Source organism: Balaenoptera acutorostrata, chromosome 15, assembly GCF_949987535.1.
Source record: "Balaenoptera acutorostrata chromosome 15, mBalAcu1.1, whole genome shotgun sequence".
Classification (NCBI taxonomy): Eukaryota; Metazoa; Chordata; class Mammalia; order Artiodactyla; family Balaenopteridae; genus Balaenoptera; species Balaenoptera acutorostrata.
Genome location: NC_080078.1, coordinates 39,222,338 through 39,242,685, shown reverse-complemented (window position 1 = coordinate 39,242,685; position 20,348 = coordinate 39,222,338). Strand labels below are relative to the sequence as shown.

The following is a 20,348-nucleotide window of genomic DNA, read 5'->3' as shown; positions in this document are numbered from 1 at the left end:
AATGGAGAGCGCCCGGGTCCCGCCGCTCCAGCTCCAACGTACAGACTCGGCCCCGCCCGGCCTGCGCGCGCAGCCACGCCCACGCCCCGCCCCTCCCGCTGACAAATGGCGAGCGCCCAGGTACGGCGGCCGCTGATTGGCGGCGCCGGGTCGCTTGGGGCTGGAGCTGCGCGCGGGAGGTTCGTAGCCGGCGGCGGGCGGCCATGGAGGACTACGAGCGGGAGCTGTACGGCGTCGAGGACGACTTCCACAGCCAGTTCGCGGCCGAGCTCGAGGTGCTGGCCGAGCTGGAAGGTAGGCGTGGGCACTGCCGTGGCCTCGTCCCCCGTAGCTCGACAGGGTCTGGCCCAGCCGGGGATTCCAGGAGGGCTGCTCGGAGGGGAGGCGCGAAGGCCGGGAGGCAGCAAACCACTTTAGAGACAGCAGTGCCCTGCAGCGCCGCCGATCTCGGGGGCTGTGACTGTGTGTGCAGACGAGCTGCCCTGGACGACTGCTGTGAGTTTTCTTTCCGCAGGGACAACCGCCATGTCACCTTCCAGGGACCCCTGGCCCACCGTGGGTCGGCCCCGCCTGACATTCGAGGAGACCATTGCTGGAGGGAACGCTGCCACTCACTGCTCTCCAGGCGGACCTCCAAGGAACAGCAAGGGCGGTGCCAGGAAGAGGCAGCTGGCCGCTGACATCCATGGGGACAGACCCCTGCCCCTTAGTATGTTTTCCGGGGGCCCAGAGCATAGGGGTGGGGTTCAAGGCTGGGGAAGGACCTCTGTTCCTTTCATGTGTCTCTCCAGCCCCCAAAGTCAAACGATCCAGGCTGGAAGCTGCCAGGAGACTGAACTTCAGGTCCGATGAGATGGAAGAGCTGCTGCCTCCTGACTCCCCCACTCAGGACATCACCCCCCCACCGAGTCCTGAGGTCCCTGCTGAGCTGTGGGGCAAAGGGTGTGTAGCTTGGGGTACAGGTATCTCAGTATCTTGGAAGGATCCGGTTTCTTCGACAAGGTCTTGAGGCCTGGGGACTTGTGGGCCTGTGGGAGGGCTGGGTAGCCAGCAGTGGATCCAGGTCCCTTCCCCAAGAATCCCCAAGATGGTCATGGTCCCTTCCCAGGCCCTTGGACACCGGGGCTGATGTGGCTCTCACTAGGGCCTCGCCAGCTGCCCGCAATCCTGTCCTGAGGCGGCCCCCTGTCTTGGAGGACTACATCAATGTGACCTCCACGGGCGGCGACCGGGCCTTTCTGGTGCTTCGGGCTGACCCAGTGGGCACTGGGGTCCAGGTGGGTGCTGTGCAGACATGAGCAGGGGCCTGGACATCACATCCCCCACCCTGACCCTGGGAACTCCTCTAGAGGTCCATCTGGCCTCTAGTCTTCCACTCGGGAGAGCCATCTTTCTCCTTCACTTTCCTTCTCTTTCTCTTCTTTTTTCTTTTCCTCCTTTCTTTTTTTGCTTTTTTTCACTTTTTCTTCTTTTCTCCACCTTAGATCTGCTGCCATTCCAATGATCCCTTGGGGTCCCTGGTGAGAAGGGGCTCCTCGTGGCCCATTGATGCTAGGGAATGCCACCTAGGTCCCTGAGCACTGTTGGGAGGCGGGCTGTAGAAATCCCATAACCTAGAGGAGAATGACTGATGCCCTCCCTTACCTGCAGAGCCCTCTTCTTGACATCCGCTGGCGTGGCCGTGGCCAGCTGGACCTGCTGGGCGTGTCCTTTGCCTCCCTGAAGGAGAAGATCGACAGCGAGGTAGGGTCTGCTGGGGTTTGCTGGGAAGGGAGAGGTAGCTCTGGGGTGACTGGCTGGCTGAGCCATCCTGATTCCAACCCCATTGTCTGCACAGCGGCGGCAGCAACTGCTGGACGAGGCCCAGCGGCTCTCGGACACACTGTGCAGGTGACACAGTGGGCCCCTCCACCTCTGAGGTCCTCACCGGTCCTTGGACTGCTGACCACCGGCATGTATTCTGGGGGGTGTGATCTCTGCATGGGGTTAAGGCCCAGTGGCTCAGGGCACAATGCTCTCCAGTCTTAGGTCAGAGGAAGTGGAGGAGGGGCCCCAGCCCTCGGGGGCCCCTGAGGAGGAGCCGGCTGACAGCCAAGATGCCTCCCAGCATTGCCTCTGGGTGGATGAGTTCGCACCCCAACGCTATACGGAGCTGCTCAGTGACGATGTGAGGTCCTGTTTTCGCTTAAGTGAAGTGTGACTGGCTTCTTTGTTGTCGAGAGAAAAGAACTTAGGGCCTAGCAGGTCTTCATTTTGCCAGCCCACAGAGGTGTCAGGATTTAGAGGAGGAATTTGAACTGAGGCCAGTATAGGGCCTTTCACTGGTCATCACTTGTCATTCAGTCTTAGCATCCCTGTGTGTGTCTCTGGGTTCATGACAGTAGGGTAACATGAGGGGCAGGCACTAGGAGTCCTTGGTGCTGGTGGCTGCCCTCCAAGGCCGGGCCTCTCTTCCTGCAGTTCACCAACCGCTGCCTCCTCAAGTGGCTGAAGCTGTGGGACTTGGTGGTGTTTGGCCGAGAGCGGCCCACCCGGAAGCCCAGACCTAGTGTGGAACCGGCCCGTGGTGGCAAGGAGGCCACAGCCTCCAGCAAGTGGAAAAGCCACGGACAGGTGCTAGAGGAGATGCTGGAGGCTGAGCTGGATCCAAGCGGGCGGCCCCGGCAGAAGGTGAGCCCACCTGGCTGTGGGCTGTTCTCTGGATGGCTGGCACCTTTGCAGCCTCTGGGGGCCATGAGGCACATTTACTGTCCTCGAGGCTGTAGGTGGGATGATGTCAGGGTCTTGGTGAGGAGTGTCAGCAGCGTGAGCTGGGATTTGAGTCCTTTTTTCTAATGACTTAGATAAGACTAGCACTCCTTGCAGGGCCCTGCACCTCCCTACAGTGATTACGCTGGACTCTGGGTTGGTTATGGGTGTTAGTCACATCAGTAACAGCTGTGTCTTTGTCAGGTCCAAACGTCACTTGCTTCACGCAAGGCTTTATTCTCGCTCTGCACGACCAGCAGGCAGGGGCTTGTTCTCCTTTGGTGACTGGCTGGGGCAGGACAGGAGAACATCTCTTAGCACCGAGCTTCATGGGATAGGATTTTCAGTCTCTGGCGGTTGGGCCAGGGTCTCCCAGACTCCGTGAGGTGGTGTGGGTTACAGTGCGTTTTCTCCTGCCTTGGCTGCAGGTGGCGCTGCTGTGTGGGCCCCCAGGGCTGGGCAAGACCACTCTGGCCCACGTGATTGCGCGGCATGCTGGGTACTCTGTGGTGGAGATGAACGCGAGGTGAGTTGGGGGAGGGCCAGGTCTCCCTTTGTCCTGATGTGTCTGGTTGAGCCTGGGATACAACCCTGAAAGTCTGGGGGTGGTGGACTGTGGAATTGTCCATCCTCAGGGCTCACTGGGATTTGGCCGCAGTGTCATGGGGTGGCTTTGTGTAGCATCCGTGAGTTGTACACGTGGTGGCTCTGCCCTGGGAGATTGTCCTGCTGGGGACGCTGGCTGCTGCCCTTGCTGAGGCCATGGTTGCCCTGACAGCCCCTCCCTGGCCTCTTGGTTCCAGTGATGACCGCAGCCCTGAGGCCTTCCGAACGCGCATTGAGGCAGCCACGCAGATGGAGTCGGTGTTGGGCACTGGTGGGAGGCCCAACTGCCTGGTTATCGATGAGATCGACGGGGCCCCCACGGTGGGCCTCCTGGGTGTGCTGCAGCCGGGTGGGCAGGCAGTGGGGGCTGTGACTCACCGCCGTCTGCATGTCCCCCCAGGCCGCCATCAATGTTCTTCTGAGCGTCTTGGACCGCCAGGGCCCACAGGAGGCAGATCCAGGGGGCCCCGCTGTGCCCACGGGCGGGGGGCGGCGGCGCCGGGCGGAAAGGGGGATCCTGATGAGGCCCATCATCTGCATCTGCAATGACCAGTGAGTGGGGCGGGGCGGGGTCTCCGCTGGGTGGGCGTGCCCCATGCCTGCTGGGCTGTGGCACGCACCCTGGCTCCCCTGGCCAGGTGGGCTCGCTGTGCAAACCGCTCATCCCACAGGTTCGCGCCCTCCCTTCGGCAGCTGAAGCAGCAGGCGCTCCTGCTCCACTTCCCGCCCACGCTGCCCTCCAGGCTCACGCAGCGGCTCCAGGAGGTCCGTGAGGGCTGCCTTCCCTCTGCTGTCAGGCCCCCGGCCTCCCAGCTGGTCCCAGAATATGGGGTGGAGGTGCTGGGACAGTTTGGTCTTTGGTGGTGGGTGGTTACAAGCAGCGACCGAGGTCCTTCCCCAGGGATTTTCGGCCTTTGCTTCCCATAGGACAGGAGCTGACCTCTGTTTCTAGGGAGGAGGTGGCTTCAGGGTGGGGGTCGGGGGGACACTCACACTCTCACTTCCCTGCAGATCTCCCTGCGGCGGGGCATGCGGGCCGACCCTGGCGCACTGGCGGCCCTCTGCGAGAAGACAGACAACGACATCCGCGCCTGCATCAATGCCCTGCAGGTGGGCAGGTGGCCGTGGAGGGGGTGGGGCAGGGGCAGCCAGCACTCCCCCCTCTCCGCACCACCGCCGTGTCCAGTTTCTACACGGGTGGGGGTCAGCCACCCTCACCGCCCCACCCCCCAACCCCATGTCCAGTTCCTGCATGGGCGGGGCCAGCGGGAGCTGAGCGTTCAGGCTGTGCAGACCACACGCATTGGCCTCAAGGACCAGCGCAAGGGACTCTTCTCCGTGTGGCAGGAGGTCTTCCAGCTGCCCCAGGCCCAGAGGTAGGTAGGCCAGCCCTGGTCTGGACGTCCACAGTACCCTAGCCCTGGGATGCCAGCCAGCTCTGCCTTTGCTGATGGGGTGTGAGGTTGCCCGGCCCTGGGGGCTGCTTGGCTCTGCCTCGGCCTTCCTCACTGTCCCTTCTCGGGGACCTCAGGGTATCGTAAACGTACACAAGCTGGTGCCACCGGGAGGGATAGGGTGGGCAGGGCTGGGTCCAGGGTGATGGGGCAGGGGCTCCACTCCAGCCTCAGGGCCCTCTCTGCAGGCGCCGCGTGGGTCAGGACCCAACCCTGCCCACCCACACACTCCTGCTCGGTGATGGGCACATGGGCTCAGGGCCCCTCGCTGCCAAGGTGCCCCTGACCACGGCCTCTCAGCGGTTCTACCACATCTTGCATGTGGCCGCTTCTGCGGGTGAGCACGAAAAGGTGGTCCAGGTAACCATGCTCTACCTCAAACTTCTGCGGGGGGCTGGGGGGCAGGAGGCCAGCATCTGGCAGTGTTTCTCATCCCCAGACAGTGAGTGGGACACGCTGCGGGCGGGAGGGCGGGGAGTGGACATGGGGCATCACGAGGCTTCTGAGAAGGGGTGGGAGCAGGGACAGGCTGGGAGGAAGGACTGACCCTGGCAGGAGGGGGATGGCCAGCATGGGGTCGTATGATGGGGTCACTCTGGCTGCTCTTGGGGAACTATCTGAAGGGCCCCGGCAGTAGCTGGGAGGGGCTGGATTCTGGATGTGAGCTGTGGGAACAGGGACGTGGGCGCACGTGGGGTAGAGAGCAGGTGGTGGCTGCCCCCCATCCCCTGGGAAGCCTGGTGTAAGTTGTCTCCCCGGCTAAGCAGCTTTGGATTAGCAGCTGGGGATGCTTGCAAATCTGGAAATCCACTGTGTGGAGGGCAGTGTGGTGGCTGGAGGGGAGGGATTCCCACATGGAACAAGAGTGGGGGCTCTGTGCCCTTGATTCTGGTGAACAGAACTTCCTTTAGGGAGGGGTTGGGGGCTTCTTTCTCACATGTCTCAGGGTCTTGGTCAAACCAGAGTTGGGGTGGCAGGGTGGGCCTTTCTGGCCACCCCCGTCCCCAGGGCCCTGTGGCTACTTGCTGGTGTTTGCAGCTGTGCCTGAGACCCTGGGCCTTGCAGGCAGGTGGGAGGGGAAGGGTCCCACTGGGTGGTGCTTGTGCTGTGGGTTGGAGGGGCATGAGGCTGGAGGGGCTCAGGAAACTGGCCTGCCCACCTGCCTGCAGGGCCTGTTCGACAACTTCTTGCGGCTGAGGCTGCGGGACTCCAGCATGGCGGCCGTGTGCATAGCCCTTGACTGGCTGGCCTTCGACGACCTGCTGGGCCGGGCCGCCCACCACGGCCAGAGCTTCCAGCTGCTGCGCTACCTGCCCTTCCTGCCCCCGGCCTTCCACCTGCTCTTTGCTTCCAGCCACGTGCCGAGGATCACCTTTCCCAGCAGCCAGCAGGAGGTGCGCCCCACGCCCTGCCCATACCCAGGGTCTAACCCCGGGCCCCTGGGTGACTTGGTCCTCGTCCGCCCTCCACCCCAGGCCCAGAATCGGATGAGCCGGACACACAACCTGATCCAGACGCTGGTGTCGGGCATCACGCCAGCCACCCGCAGCCGGGCTGCACCGCAGGCGCTCATCCTGGACACCCTCTGCTTGCTCCTGGACATCCTCGCACCCAAGCTGCGCCCCGTGAGTGCCTCGCCTGGAAGGGCTGTGGCTCCTGGTGGGGGCAGGCCCCTGGCCATGCTTAGCACCCCTGCCTGCTGCCCACTGGCCCACAGGTGAGCACACAGCTGTACAGCTCCCGAGAGAAACAGCAGCTGGCCAGCCTCGTGGGCACCATGCTCGCCTATAGCCTCACCTACTGCCAGGAGCGCACGCCCGACGGGCAGTATGTCTACAGGCTGGAGCCGTGAGTCTGTGCAGCGCCTGGGGGCAGGAGGCTGGGGGGCTGGGCTCCAAGTGCCATGGTGATTGCTCGGCACGAGTCTAAATGCATGGCTTTGGAAGTGTGAGTCTGTTTCCCCATTGGAGGGTGGGGGAGTCAGTTCTAGCTCATTCCTTGCCCAGATGTGACTGTGAGGTGGGCACAGCCCTGGGACCTGAGGTTTACTGCAGAGTCTCTCAGTGCCCCCGGGAGCTACCCCCAGAGGGCCCTTGAGCTCCCCAGGGCCCCGTTTCTCTGTCCTGAGAGGGTCGTGAGGATGGAGGACCGGCAGCAGTGGTGTCCACATGCAGATCCTTGAGGCAGTAATGATGCTGGTTCCCAAGCACTCAGCCCCAGGCCTGAATCCAGGCCATGCCACGTTGTGTCAGTTCCTCCCTTGCAGCCCTCTTCAAGCCCACATACAGTTGGGGAAACAGGCTCAGAGTGGGTAACACCCCTGCTGCCACAGAGCTGGGTGCGGCAGGGACAGGACTGGACCCCGTCCTGCATTGTTGCATTCTGGCAGTTGGGGTCGGTGCTAGTAAGTAGCTCCTGCCCCGTCTCTGCTGACTGAGTGCCCTGGTGTCCTGCCCTGCCCTGCTCACCCCGAGAGCAGGAACGTGGAGGATGTCTGCCGCTTTCCCGAGCTGCCCACCCGCAAGCCCCTCACCTACCAGGCCAAGCAGCTCATTGCCCGCGAGATTGAAGTGGAGAAGATGCGGCGGGTGGAGGCCTTGGCCCGGGCTAGGGTTGGCCCCCAGGTGAGCCCACCCCGGGCTCTGGGCAGAGCAGGGCCCTCAGAGTGGACACCGTCCCTGGTATGGTCCTGCCCAGTCAGCTCTCACTGTATGTGACTTCCTGTAGGTGGACGGGGGTCCCCTGGGGGGCACTGGGGAGAAAGGGGCGCAGCCATCTGCCCCATGCAGCCACGAGCAGCGGCTGGAGTGCATCCTGAAGAGAGCTGCCCTGGAGGAGCAGGTGTGGTAACCCTAACCCTAATGGGGGGATGGGGCTAGGTGGCCAGAGGGTGGGGCCAGGTGGGCCTGGGTGGGCGACCTTGGAGTGCTATGGTTCTAAGTCCTGGAGGTCCAGCTCCCTGCTGTTCAGCATGATGGTTCCACCTGGCTTCAGTTTCTCATCTGGGCAGGATGCTGGCACCTCCCGCCCTGGACCTCACCTTTGCAGGGAGCAGGTGACTGTGAGGGTGGTGAAGGGTGAAGGGACTTGCAGAGAGGGTCAGCGTTGGGGTGAGGGTAGGGGGCCATTGCCCAGAGGTGCCACGAGACCTCTCCTCCCTGGGAGATGGCCCCTGGGCCCTCCCCCCAGGTAGGGGACTGTCTGCTGTGGGTCAGCCCCCATGAACCTGACCAGCCTATCTCCTTTAGCCTGAGAGGGACTTCTTCGGTCGTGTTGTTGTCAAGAGAGCAGCAGCCCCGAGCACAGGTGTGTGGGGAGGTGGGGGCAGTTGAGGGGCTGGGGTCAGGGTCGGGTGGAGGAACGACCGTGTGGCCCCTGCAGAGCACGCAGCCCCTGAGACTGACACGGCCGAGCAGCGCATGGGCACCGCGGTGGGCAGGAGCGACGTCTGGTTCCGCTTCAAGGAGGGCGTCTCCAACGCCGTGCGGCGCAGCCTGTACATCAGGGACCTGCTGTAGCCTGGGCCACGCCAAGCCCCCAGGATCCATGCTGCCACCCTGGGCTGTGCTAGATACTCTGACCCACACTTGACGTCCCCAGGATCTATGCTGGACACCATGGGGGCCGTGCTGGACCCCCACCCCCCACCCCCCGTCCATGCTGGACACTCTGGGGTTGTGCCAGACACCCTGGATCCACACCGGACACCCTGAAGCCACACCAGACGTCCCCAGATACACACTGGGTGCCTGGGTGTTGCTTTTTCTCTCCTAGAAAATGTACAAAAGCATGTACCTCCTTGAAAACTCTTTATAAAAGTCACACTTTTTACAGAGTCGTCCTCTTCACAGGGAGGCGTGAGTCTGGGGTGTGGGGGCCTCACAGGATGGCACACTTGCCCTTCTCCACCCACGGGTTGTTCTTCATCAGGTCGGGGTTCAGGAAGGGGTCCTTGGGGATCCCGTCCTCGATCCACTTGAGGAGCCTGTGGGTGGGGAGGGTGGGGTGAGCACGAGGGCACCTGCCCTCCCTCAGAAGTGCTGCCTGATGGCAGTGTGTGGGGGTGTGGTCTTGGCTCATACAAATGAGCACAGAGCAGGGAAATGAGATGCAAATCATGGCTGGCCTTGGGTGGGGTGTGGCCGGGGCTCCATGGGGTCCTGGGGACTCACTCAGGGATAGTCTTGGATGACATCTCCCTCTTGAAGGCCAGCTGGTACTTGAGGCTCTCGACCTCTTTCTTCATCTGGGGCACGTCCCACTCCTCCATGGCATCCGGGGCTTCGGAAGTGGCCAGCCTGGGGCTAGAAGGTATGGGAGGAATCAACAGAGCCAGGGGGCTGCCAGCCTAGGATCACCCTCCAGATGCTCCCTCCCCACTGGTGAGCCACCTCCCACCCCCCCAACAAAGGGAGGGAGGGAGCCCCACCCTATCACACTGACACCAGCTCACTGCCTGGGGAGGTCCCCACAGCCCATGCCACTCACCAGGGTACAGGGCTGGAGCTGAGGCCCTACTAATGAGGCCCCACGTGCCTGCCCCCCACCTCCCATGGGGCTGATTAACTGCAGAGAAAACTTTCCACCCCTACCCACCAGCAAAGCCTCACCAAGGCTGGGCCTCTGGGTTGGAGAAGGTGGGGTAATGTCCCCGTGCTGGGGGATAGCAGAACAGGACAGGTCCCCTGACCCTCCACCTGCAAGACCCACTTTCCACTCCCGGTAGCAGAAGCCTATCGTGTCAGGGGTGGGACCCTGACACACACACCCATACCCATACCCATACGTGCCTCCCCCTGCTTTGCATGGGCAAAGCCCACCCCGAGGGCAGGTTAATCCAGGGGCCAGGAGGGTGAGGCTGCTATTTGCATCTCTGGCCAGGGGGCTGGAGGCAAGTGCTGGGGATTTTGGGGTCCCAGGCTGAGCAGCTGGTCCAGGACTTGGAACCCCTGCAGCCTCCCACTGCCCAGTGTCTCCTCTGACCTGCCAACAAGCCCCTGGCCCCGTCTCTGAGGGTGGGCCCGCCTGTCACAGCCACAGTTTCAGATCTCTCAGGAGACCCGGCCAGCTGTGGTCAAGTGAGGGCAGGTCGCTCCTTGTCTCCCCTGCTGCAGCCCACTCAAGGGGTCCAGGGAGCCCCTTGCTGTCCCCCATCCCCTGCCCTCATCACTGAGGCTGGGAGCCAGAGAACCGACTTCCTTGACCCGGGAAATGTGGGCAGGTCCTGCCAGGAGTGTGACCTTGCCTGCCTCAGGCCGTGGAGGGAGCTCCTGGGAGGGTCGGCCAGGAGCGAGGGTGAGAGCCGGGGGAGTAGGGGGGCTTCTCAGGGGCAGCCAGGGGTTGAGCAGGGGCTCCCTCCTAGAGACCCCGAGTTCCAGCACCCGACCCGGCGGCTCAGGTTCTCAGAGAGTCACGTGGGCGGGGGCCTCCCAGGCTGGGGGCGGTGGCAGCCGGGTCCGCAGCCCCCTCCCCCTCCTCCTCCAGCCCTACCTGCGCGCAGCCGCCGCAGCCGCAGCCGCCGCCGCCCGCCCTGCGCGCCCCCGGCCTCGGCGCACGGCGCTGGCTCGGCAGGCACTGCGGGCGGCGCGCACGGCGCACGGACGCAGCTCCCCACGCAGCCAGCCCACGGACGGAGGGGTCCTCTCCACCGGTCAGGCCAGCCCGTTGAGACACGCAGGGCGGCTGTCCTCGCCCGAAGACGGACAGGCAAGGGCGCCTCGGGGGTTAGGGTGGTCCATGTCAGCCCAATGGGACCTGGGCAAGCCCCAGAGCCCCAGGCCTCGGTTTCCTGCTCAGCACAAGGGGCCAGTTCACCAGACCTACCTTGGACGGTGACTGCTAGGGCAAAGATGACAAGGGCCAAGTGATGGTGAGGGTGAAGTGATGGACAAGTGAGCCGGGCACACAGGCGGGCAGAGCCCAGGCAGGTGCCCCGCCCACTCCTGCCACCTGGGCCAGGCCCTGGCACCGCCCCCACTCTCTGCCCTCCCTCCTCAGGGCTGGGTTGACCCCGGGGATCTGGCTTCATCAGGCACACTCTGCCAGCCCCTGGGGGTGGCAGATGCATCTGGGAGCAGTGTGGGGTCAGCTCTGGCCCTGGGTGACGTGTCCTCCCACTGGGCTGGATGGGCTCCTGGGCTGTCACGTTGTGCAGCACCAAAGACCATCAGCTGTTAGGTTGTACCCCAGCCCCTGCTGCCTCTCATGGGCTGGAGTCACCAGGCCAGGTGGGAATAGCAAGGATGGGGTCAAGATGCTACACCCCTCTGGGGCTTCAGCAGTGTCCACTGATAGGCCCAGAGCTGACCCACCACAGTGTGAGCCTGTTCTGGCCAGGCCACCTGGGCCTGGGTGGAGTTGCTTCCTGCTCCGGCCCCTGCCCTGCATTCCCAGGCCAGAGGCAGGCAGACTGGGCAGCTATGGTGGGTGGCAGGGTCCAGCTCACCAACCAATCCCCTCGGAGGCCAGACCCCACAGCTCCCCAGGGCAGCTGGGGCCAGACCCTCGGCAGGTGCTCCTGCAGCCTCCCCTGGCTGACTCTGCGCCCACTCAGAAGGCAGGACAGGGTAGGGGGTGTTCCCTGCCTGCCTTGGGCTCCTGGGCCCTCCCTGTTGTGATCGCATAAAACAAGGTCAGCTGCGCCTCCCCGGCCCCTCTGGCACATCAGTGTGATGACGGATCAGGAGGCACTTCGGGAACTGGGGCATGTTAGGAAAAGTAGGGATTATTTTTATTATGGATTTATGGGGGTTGGGGGGCTTAGAGCCAAGGGTGCCAGCGTCCTCCTCAGGGCAGATGGCTGGCAATGCTGGCCTCACTCCACCCCCCTGCCTGGCCCCTTGGGTGCCCTGTGACTGGGCGTGCACTGTGTTGCTTGGGCTACCTGGGGCTCTCCTGTGGCTGGGGGCCCAGCTCACAAGGGGTGGGGGCTCAGGGCAGGGTGTTGAGTCAGCACCCAGAACTGGCTCAAGATTTAGACTGAGACCCAGGCCAGCCAGGGCCTGCCACCACCCACTCCTTTCCCTTGAGGGTGTGGGCAGAACAGGGAACCCAGGACCAGGTTCTGGCCCAACAATGTCCCGAGAGTCCTCTGGGAGATGCCCTGGTGTGACTCGGCAGGGCATGGCCCCTGTGGTCTGCTCCGGGGCCTGCATTGCGGGCGCTGTTTGATCTCTCCTCCGTGGATCAGAGAGCTCCACTGTAACCACAGCTGAAATCAGCCTTAGAGCTGCACACAGGCCTTAGTGATGACACTGGAACATACCGGGGCATCGTCATGTCATCAGGATGGCGGGAGCTTGGCCTGCAGGAGGGCGCTGTGTGGGGTGCAGGGTCTGCACTCCTGCTCTGAGGTGCTGTTTCCTGTCTATGAGTGCTGGTCACACCCACTGCCCTGTGGACCCTCAGGGTTCAGAAGTGGTCCCTGTGCTGACCCTGGTAGCCCCATGTGGCAGAGGCCAAAACTCCACGTGGTGGTCGAGCTGACGCATGCTTGCTCATGTGAGCCTGTGAAGCTCCCGTCCTTGGTGAGAGTTGGGGGACCCAGCAACTCCTATTTCTCACTTTCCTAGGAGGCTGGGCTTGTGAACCCTAGACACCCCAGGGGTACCGGGTGGGTCTGGAATGAGCAAAGGCCCAGTGATTTGTGGTGGGAGGAGGACGCTCCAGAAGCAGTGACGGCTTGTGCTCCAGCTGACGCCACCTTGCAGTTGCCCAGAGCAGATCCAGGGAGACCAGCAGCCTTTCTGAAATTATCTCCACTAACTGGGCTGCTGGTGAGAACCAACAGGGCTCCTGACTGGCCTAGAAACGGCTGCTCCAGGCCCCACACCTGCAGGGCTCCTGTCTGGGGCGGGGGTGTGGGCTGGGCTCCTGGGGACAGGGCGGGCATGGGGGGAGGTGCGGTGAGACCCTGAGGCAGGGTCCCCCTTGTGCTAGGTTTAGTGCTCAGGAAGAATCAGACAGTGGTGTGTATGGGGTACTCTGACCCATTCTGGGCAGGGTCCCCAAGGAGGGCTCAGGGAGCAGGGGCAGGAAATGTCCCCACCAGATGGGACCTGCAGCCTGGTGCTGTCCCAATGCCACTCCAACCCGTGGCCTTGCTGGGCAGGGGCCAGAGCTGAGGCCGGCCTCTCACCTGGTCCCTTCTGGGCATGCTGGTGACCCAGCGCCACCCAGGCTGCTGTCAGCTCCCTGCTCAGGGTCCTCCTGAGACCAGGGCTCTCTTCCACATGGTGCCCCAGCAATGGAGTGCCCTGCCCGGGCAGATCCGGCCCCACGTGCAGGCGTGATGAGGCCTGAGTGAGACCACCTCCCCCGTGTCTGCAGCTTCGCTTCAGACCTTGGGGAGGTCAGACCCTACATACAACTGGCCTGGTCTCCAGTGAGGAAACTAAAAGACAAGTGTTCCACGCTGCAGGACCCAGGCCTGGCGGGGGCCCAGCCTGCCAGCACTCCATCCCAGGGTGGGCATGGGACCCTTGGGGTTACAACAGGCTGACCCCCTCCTGAGGCACAGAGACAGTGGCCCCGGGGGACGTGCCTACTTGTTTCCTGTTCCTGGAAACAAAACCAGCAGAGGCGAACACGGGGACTGGAAGATACCAAAGAAGCTTTATTTCACCCAGTTAAACAGAGCTCACAAAAAACTAGGTAGTTCTTGGATAATCTTTGAATGTTTGAAAACGATTTTCAAAAATAATTTAAGCTGTTAGACTCAATATGCAAAATATACAACAAATGATTCCAGGGAATAATGGGCTCTAGTTGGCACAAGCTCTGAGTCATAAAGTCTCAGGGAAGTGACTCTGGTTAAGTGGTTTATTCTAATGGCTCTGCAGTCCACAGGTGACTCCATCTCCTTCCCCGCCGCTCCAGTCCTCCTGTGATGCTGGCTTCTGCCATCATGTGGAACAGGAAGACGCACATGGTCTGTATCTCGGGACTCCGAGGCTCAGGAACAGGCCCAGGGCCTGTACCCGCCTAAGCTCACGGCCCCAGCGTGTGCCAGGCTCGCTGCTCGGGTTCACCCAGGACGAATCTGCTCTTGGGACTCGGCTTCGGGAGGAGCCCACGCACCGCGGGGCCCTGGCCGCTCGGCCGCCGGGACCGCAGAGCAGGGTCAGTGGGCTTCCCCTCACGGCCGGGATTTCGGCAGGAAACCCCGCGCGACAGATGTCGTTATCAAAAGTCCTTACTGGACGAGGACTCCTAGCACGGAGGCTGACGGCCCATTTATATAGCAAGCTTGAGCCAAACAAGGGTTTCCGGCGCTCTTACTGGTGTTAACGTGGGGTGTTTATCATGAAGAAAGTACTGTACGGCTCCGCGCGGGAAGGCCCTGCAGGAGGTTCCGGGCCGCCAAACCCTGGGCGGGTCCGCGATCCCCGCCGCTATCCTTTTTTCAACTGCCTGCGGCACTGGAAGCTCGCTGCCGCCTTGGGAGATCCCTTCCGGGTCGAAGCGCGGAGGGGGCGGGGCGCTCAGGGGCCCGCCCCCGGCTGAGGGGCGGGGCCTCTTGTTACGACGTCGTGCGTGGCGCAGCCATCTTGGAGCCGGGCGATGGCGTCATCAGGGCGGAAGTGTGGCGTGGAGGGAACCGGTGTTGTCACGTCTGTGACTCTCAGGTGTTCCCTTGATCTGGCTTCCCAGGCTCCTGTCAAGTTATGGTAGGTGACCTTTGAGGGGACCGGACACCCTCACGGCGGCATTGGTGAGCGTGACCGGCCGCGGGACTCCGTGAAAAAAGGGGCGATGTTAGAGTCAGGCGACAGAGCCGGCAGGGTGCCTCTGCCTGACCCATGTCCCCCCTCTCAGGTTCCCCTGTCTCAGGTCCCTCCTCTCAGGTCCTCCCTCTCAGGTCCCCCCACCCATGTCCCCCCAACCATGTCCCCTCTCGCTGGTCCCCCCCTCTCAGGACCATTCCTCAGGTCCTCCCTCTCAAGTCTCCCCTCCCCACGTTGCCCCTCTTGAGGGACACCCTCCCTCCCTCCTAAAGGGCTGTTCTGGAAACCTGAGCTAGCCACTTAATTATTGTTCCAGGTGCGTTTTGAGGTGTGTCATGGAGTGGACACCAGGCAGTTTTGTGTAAAACTTACAGGCTGGGAAGACAGGTGACAGTGGACAAAGCTTGTATTCCAGCATGAGTCAGTTAAGGACTTGGGCGCTGTCCCGGTGGCCTGTGGCTTGGACAGCAAGTAGGGCAGGATTGCAGGGAGGGGGAGGGGCGTGTTGGAGACAAAATTTGGTGAATCAAGGCACAGCAAAGGAGCCGTGACCTTTTGCACACCTGTGAAGCTGGTCTCCTGGGATCCACATCCAATCTTGCCCCACCACCATCTGCTAGGGTGTAGATGGCGGTTCCCACTGGGAGTAGTTGTGGCGTCTGGGGGGTGGAGGCTAGGGTGGCTGCTCAACACCCACGGGGACCCCACTTCCACCCTACGTTGGTGAGTCCCTGAGTTCTAACTTGGAGGCTGCCTCTCCTTGTTCCTCCACAGCCCCTCCCTCCTTGAGCCCCCTGGCCTGGTCCTGGGCAGGGCCTGGGTTGTGCAGGTAGCGAAGTCCCACCTTCTGGGGCTCCATCTCTAACGGGCACATGCGTCAATGGCATGGTGAGAGTGCTCCCCGTGGTGTCTGGAGGCTCTGAGCCGGTCTTGTGCCGAGGTCTGTGGAGCTGCATCTCGGAGGAGGGTCCCAGCAGCCCTGCCAGGACAGAGTTTCATGTTACATTCGCCCAAATCCCAAAAAGACACCTCCTGAATCTCCACGACTTTGTGTGGTGGTGTCAGGCGGCTCCATCCTCGGTGAGCTGGCTGGCCCACCCGTGTCCCCTGCCTGGCACTAGGTGGAGCCACAGGCCCATGCAATCACCTCCCTACGTTGCAAACACCGGACCTAGCTTTCAAATTCGGTCTCAGGACCCCTTAACTCTCCTTAATAAATCCGCTACATGTAAACATCACGTTTTAAAGAAAAACAGCATTATTTTCCCATCGTTTTACGTTTGTGCAGATCTCTTTTTAAAAAAAAATAATTAATTTTTATCATTTTTGGCTGTGTTGGGTCTTTGTTTCTGTGCGAGGGCTTTCTCTAGTTGCGGTGAGTGGGGGTCACTCTTCATCGCGGTGCGCGGGCCTCTCACTATCGCAGCCTCTCTCGTTGCGGAGCACAAGCTCCAGACGCGCAGGCTCAGTAGTTGTGGCTCATGGGCCTAGTTGCTCCGTGGCATGTGGGATCTTCCCAGACCAGGGCTCGAACCCATGTCCCCTGAATTGGCAGGCAGACTCTCAACCACTGCGCCACCAGGGAAGCCCCAGATCTCTTAAAGGAGCTGCATTCTTGGCTCTGCTTCTGCTGAGTCGGTTCTGACTTTGCCTGTCAGGTACATAGCCTCTGGAATATCCCACTGTACCCTTTCAAGAGGTCAGGGGTGAGAACATATAGTTCTTTGCAGCCCTATGACCCTGGACCCACCTCGTGAACCACGTATAGTTGACTCACGCCCTTTCTGGTGTTCTGTCCCCATTGATTTGCTGCTTTTTGATTCCTTTTGTTGAAGATAAGGAGGGTCAGTCATAAAATATTTAGTATAATTTTATGAGGAGAAATGAGCTTGTGGAAATCTGATTTGTAATCAAGGTTACTCTGCCTGTCAGTCTTGCTGAGGCCCAGATATATGAGATTCCCAGAGGACACCATCTGTGTCAGAGACTGGGTGATCGTGAGGGTCCTGGTCCTTTCACCTTTCAGGGTCTATAGAGAGACTGGGCTGCTGTGATTGTGGGGACATCTTGCTACTTAAAAAAAAATAATTATAAACTTAATTAAAACTTTTTTAGAGCAGATTTAGGTTTACAGAAAAACTGAGCAGAAAGGACAGAGTCCCTGTGTGTCCCCTGCCCTGCGCACCCCCCGTCACTAACCTTTACGCTCGTGAGGTGCGCTCATCACAGTTATGAACCAACACCAACACGGTGTTTAGTAGCATTCTCTTCCTGTGCCAGGCCCCCGTGATGTGTGGTCCTCACATCTCCTGGGCTCCTCTGGGATAGAGTATCTGGCTTAGTTTTGATGGCCTTGACCATTCTGAGGTATGCTGGTCAGGGATTTCGTAGGGTACCCCTCAACTGGGGTTTGTCAGATGTTTTTCTCATGGTTAGGCAGAGAGATGGTGACTGCTCCTCGGACCACGACCTTTCTGTATGTCCTGCTTCCCTCCCCTAGGATTGAGAGGGGCTGGAGGCACTGAACAGGGTCCTTCCTGTCCTCCTCAAAGGGAGAAAGAGAGAGGGAAGGGGCGAGAGCCTGAGGGGATGGCAGCCCGGGGCCAGGAGAGAATGTGGTGTCATAGAAGCAGCAACAGCAAAGCAGGGCTGAGGGAGATGGAGGCCCAATACCCTTGAGCATCTGGTGGAGCATCTGGTGGGAGCACCTGGTGAGGAGCCCTGCAGCCCCTCCGGTCTGAGGCCTCATCTCAGGGGCAGCCGAGGCTCTGCTTTGGTGAGGGACTCCTTGGTCCTGGTGGCTGAGCTCTGTCCGGGGAGCACATGTCCTCCCAGCTCAGCCCATGTTCCCTGGATCCAGTGGGCAACCAGCCTGCTGTCTCCCCGCTGGACTTGCTCTCAGGTGAGCTAATGGGATTGTGAGTTCAGGCTGTCATCTCCTCAGACTCCCCCTTTGGCTTTTCTGGGAGGCCTCACTCTGGCCTCGGGGCCTTGAGCCACTGCTTTCACCTGCTTTGCCCCTCAGGATCCCCATGAGGCTCTGAGGCCCCCGATGGTGCTAGTCATGGGTGACCAGCTCCTGCTGAGGGCCAGGCTACCCAGGGAGCAGGCAGGAGGGGTGATGGGGAGCATGGGTGTGTGCCCTGACGAGGTGGTGACTGTAGGGGCTGGCGGATACTCTGGGCTGAGTGGATTGGGCTGGATTGGGAGGTGGGGGGCCCACTCCAGGCTGTCCCTGTCACCTTCCCAGCACTTGGGGTGGGAGCAGCCTGGAACCGTATGGCAGTCTCGGCCTTACCCTTCATTGTCCTGGTGACAACTGGTTTGTGGAAAAGCCTGTTTCCTTCCTAGAAAAATAATGTTTGGCTCCACTCTCTGCTGACGTGTCCTTAATGAGTGAGGATGCTGAGTGAGGATCGAGGCTCCTGGCTTTTCATAAATGTTCTTAACGAGCCTCTGTTTCTTGTTGTCCCTCAGGCACAGCTGATGGGCAGTCTTCCCACCTGCAGGACCCACCGAGGCATCCCCGCCCCGGGCAGCAGGATGTGGTCGCAGAGGTTCTTGCTGCCTTTGAGAGACGGTCTCCTGACCCTTCTTTTCTGTTGGCTCACGGCTTCTTCCAGACCCTCCACCTGTGTGCACCTCTTCGCCCCGTGGCCTCCCCAGCCGAGGAATCTGCTTAGCATTTAAAGCAGAAACAGAACCAGCCCTGCCCCCCAGAAATTGAACTTTTTGTTGTTTGTCTTCAGAAAAGCAAACCAGGTGTTGAGTTGGGCTCATCTGGATTGCTTCAGCCATGGGTGAACAGCCAGACCTTCCCATTTCAATATCCACACGCCTCATTTCTCCCTCCCTAGTGAGGGTCAGAGGTGCTTTGGTTGTGCATGACACAGGCTACCTCATTTCACTGCTGGAGAGCTCAGAGCTCGCTGTGTCAGAAACAGAGGGAGGTAAGAGAAAGGAAAACAGGATGGCCCCCTGCTGACCATGCTCCCAGGAGCCTTCTGTGCCCTGGGAGTTGGGCTCACAAATGGTCTGGTGTTTCAGGGATGGACCTTATTTTGGAGCCAGACTGCTGGGGTTCACATTCTGGTGTTGTTCCCTCCTGGCTGTGTGGCTTCAACTTCTCTGTGCCCTCGTTTCCTCACTTGTGAACTGGGGTTAACCCCACAGGGTGTGAGGATTAGATAAATTAAATCATGGAAGGGGCTAATGGTCAGTGCTGTGTAAGTGTCACCCCAAGGTCATTCTGATGATGGTGGTGACGACGATGATGATGGTGATGATGATGGTGGTGATGATGGTGGTGATGATCATGGTGGTGTTGGTGATGATGGTGGTGATATGATGATGATGATGGTGGTGATGATGATCATGATGGTGATGATGATGATGATGGTGCTGATAGTGGTGATGATGATATTGGTGATGATGATGGTGATAATGATTTTGGTCATGGTGATGATGATGTCGGTGATGATGATGATGATGATGGACCTTTCAGCCTTGACTGAACCAGGTCCTGGAGCTACTGCTAACTGCCGGGACTCATCTAGAGGATGCCAGATCGCCATCCCATAGAACCAGTTCTAGCTCCATTCTTTCCAACCACCTGACTTTGACTGTGGAAACATGTGGGACTGTAATGTAATAACATTCCATTTCATCTCCTTAGTTTTTCTCGTATTAGAAAAGAAACACATATGAAGGAATATCGTGGGTCCCGTGTAAAAACAAACAAGATGTGTGTAAACTCAAAAGTCAAAACATAATTTAGAGGATCATAAAAGGACTCGCTGCTTGGTCTTTTTTGGTGCCCCAGTACATACTGAATTGACAAAATATTTGGGTCTCAGGCATTTCCAAGCACATGTCTTGTGTAGGAATTTAAGAATGCTTGTGTCTTTATTTTTTTTTGGAAGGGGAGGGGAATTTATTCATCTTATTCCAAGTGGAAGAATATCTGATGTATCAGGACAGAAATCTTGTCTTTTGTTATTGTCGCAAAACTTTATCAGAGGCTCTAAACACAACCATGGTTTCACTGGAAGAATAAACCCTGGAGAGACGGGATGCTGGAGGTGACGGGGCGGCAGCGCATGTGAGCAGGATGCTTATCCGAGCCGCTCAGCAGCATCGGTATAGCCAGGGTTCCAGGAAGCAGCCAGCTGAAGGGTCTCTGTCAGAGGGTGTTCTTGTGACCTGTACTTAGGGTATCGTGGACCGTGGGCCACTGGCTCGGCCTGGGTTGGGGGAGGCTCTGGCATGCCCAGCCACCCGCTTCCTCACCTCTGTCACCGGCTTCCTGGAGTGAGGACCCGACACGGTTCCTCTCCTCTGCTCCACAGTGGGCTCCCAGGCTGCCGTGGGGGCCACACTTCCTTCTTGGTTCCTTCTTCACTGGGTGTTTTAATCACCCTCATGTGGGAGATTGAGTGGCCCTTAAAAGATCTGCTGGGCCTCGTCTTGGAGGAAAGAGCAGATGGAACCTGTGCAGCAGCGAGTCCTGCTGACCCCGGGGACTTGGTCAGCGCTGGGTGACAGGGCAAACGTGTGGTTAAGGGCCGTGAAGGGGATCAGGATATGCCACGCCACAATATAGCACCTTGGCGTGAGGTTTATTTTGAGCTGAAGGCATTGGAGAATCAATAGATGCAGAAAGAGGCCTTTTTGATGCGTCCCTCATCTGAATAAGAGCAACTTCTGGGAAATAAGGCTGCCGTAAATTCCTTCTGTCGGGCCTGTCTGCTCCCAGGGGGGATACTGTGAATAAATCCTATCCCAAGTTCCTTCTCGGGGACATTATCACATACCT

The 20,348-nt window shown here is 60.1% G+C and overlaps 2 protein-coding genes and 1 long non-coding RNA gene across 7 annotated transcripts in view; 2 read left to right on the top strand and 1 right to left on the bottom strand.

Moving 5' to 3' along the window:
• The first annotated feature begins 144 nt into the window (after window positions 1-144).
• Window positions 145-8,630, top strand: CHTF18 (chromosome transmission fidelity factor 18). Of its 4 annotated transcripts, none has more exons than XM_057530111.1 (22): window positions 145-294; window positions 515-709; window positions 792-942; window positions 1,145-1,277; window positions 1,651-1,743; window positions 1,838-1,890; window positions 2,023-2,167; window positions 2,461-2,670; window positions 3,177-3,274; window positions 3,552-3,675; window positions 3,755-3,906; window positions 4,026-4,119; window positions 4,366-4,464; window positions 4,600-4,730; window positions 4,997-5,168; window positions 5,978-6,202; window positions 6,284-6,433; window positions 6,526-6,656; window positions 7,288-7,432; window positions 7,536-7,649; window positions 8,057-8,114; window positions 8,190-8,630. In XM_057530111.1, exons 1-22 carry the CDS (start codon window positions 204-206, stop codon window positions 8,324-8,326), a joined length of 2,901 nt encoding a protein of 966 aa, XP_057386094.1. In that variant the 5' UTR covers window positions 145-203; the 3' UTR covers window positions 8,327-8,630. The 4 variants fall into 4 exon arrangements, with proteins under 4 accessions (XP_057386094.1, XP_007181810.2, XP_057386096.1 ...); XM_007181748.3 differs by having other exon boundaries at window positions 1,109-1,277; XM_057530113.1 differs by lacking the exon at window positions 5,978-6,202 and having other exon boundaries at window positions 1,109-1,277.
• GNG13 (G protein subunit gamma 13) lies at window positions 8,609-10,683 on the bottom strand. 2 transcript variants are annotated; one of them, XM_007181751.2, is made up of 3 exons: window positions 10,632-10,683; window positions 8,981-9,112; window positions 8,609-8,793 (listed from the first exon to the last, which is right to left on the bottom strand). In XM_007181751.2, exons 2-3 carry the CDS (start codon window positions 9,076-9,078, stop codon window positions 8,688-8,690), a joined length of 204 nt encoding a protein of 67 aa, XP_007181813.1. In that variant the 5' UTR covers window positions 9,079-9,112; window positions 10,632-10,683; the 3' UTR covers window positions 8,609-8,687. The 2 variants fall into 2 exon arrangements, with proteins under 2 accessions (XP_007181813.1, XP_057386097.1); XM_057530114.1 differs by lacking the exon at window positions 10,632-10,683 and adding an exon at window positions 10,299-10,341.
• Window positions 10,684-14,345: 3,662 nt separating this feature from the next.
• Window positions 14,346-20,348, top strand: part of LOC130704830 (uncharacterized) — a 40,590-nt gene continuing 34,587 nt past the window's right edge. The window contains exons 1-2 of the long non-coding RNA XR_009005322.1: window positions 14,346-14,476; window positions 18,011-18,483. This is a non-coding gene — a long non-coding RNA (uncharacterized LOC130704830). The remainder of the gene's footprint in view (window positions 14,477-18,010; window positions 18,484-20,348) is intronic.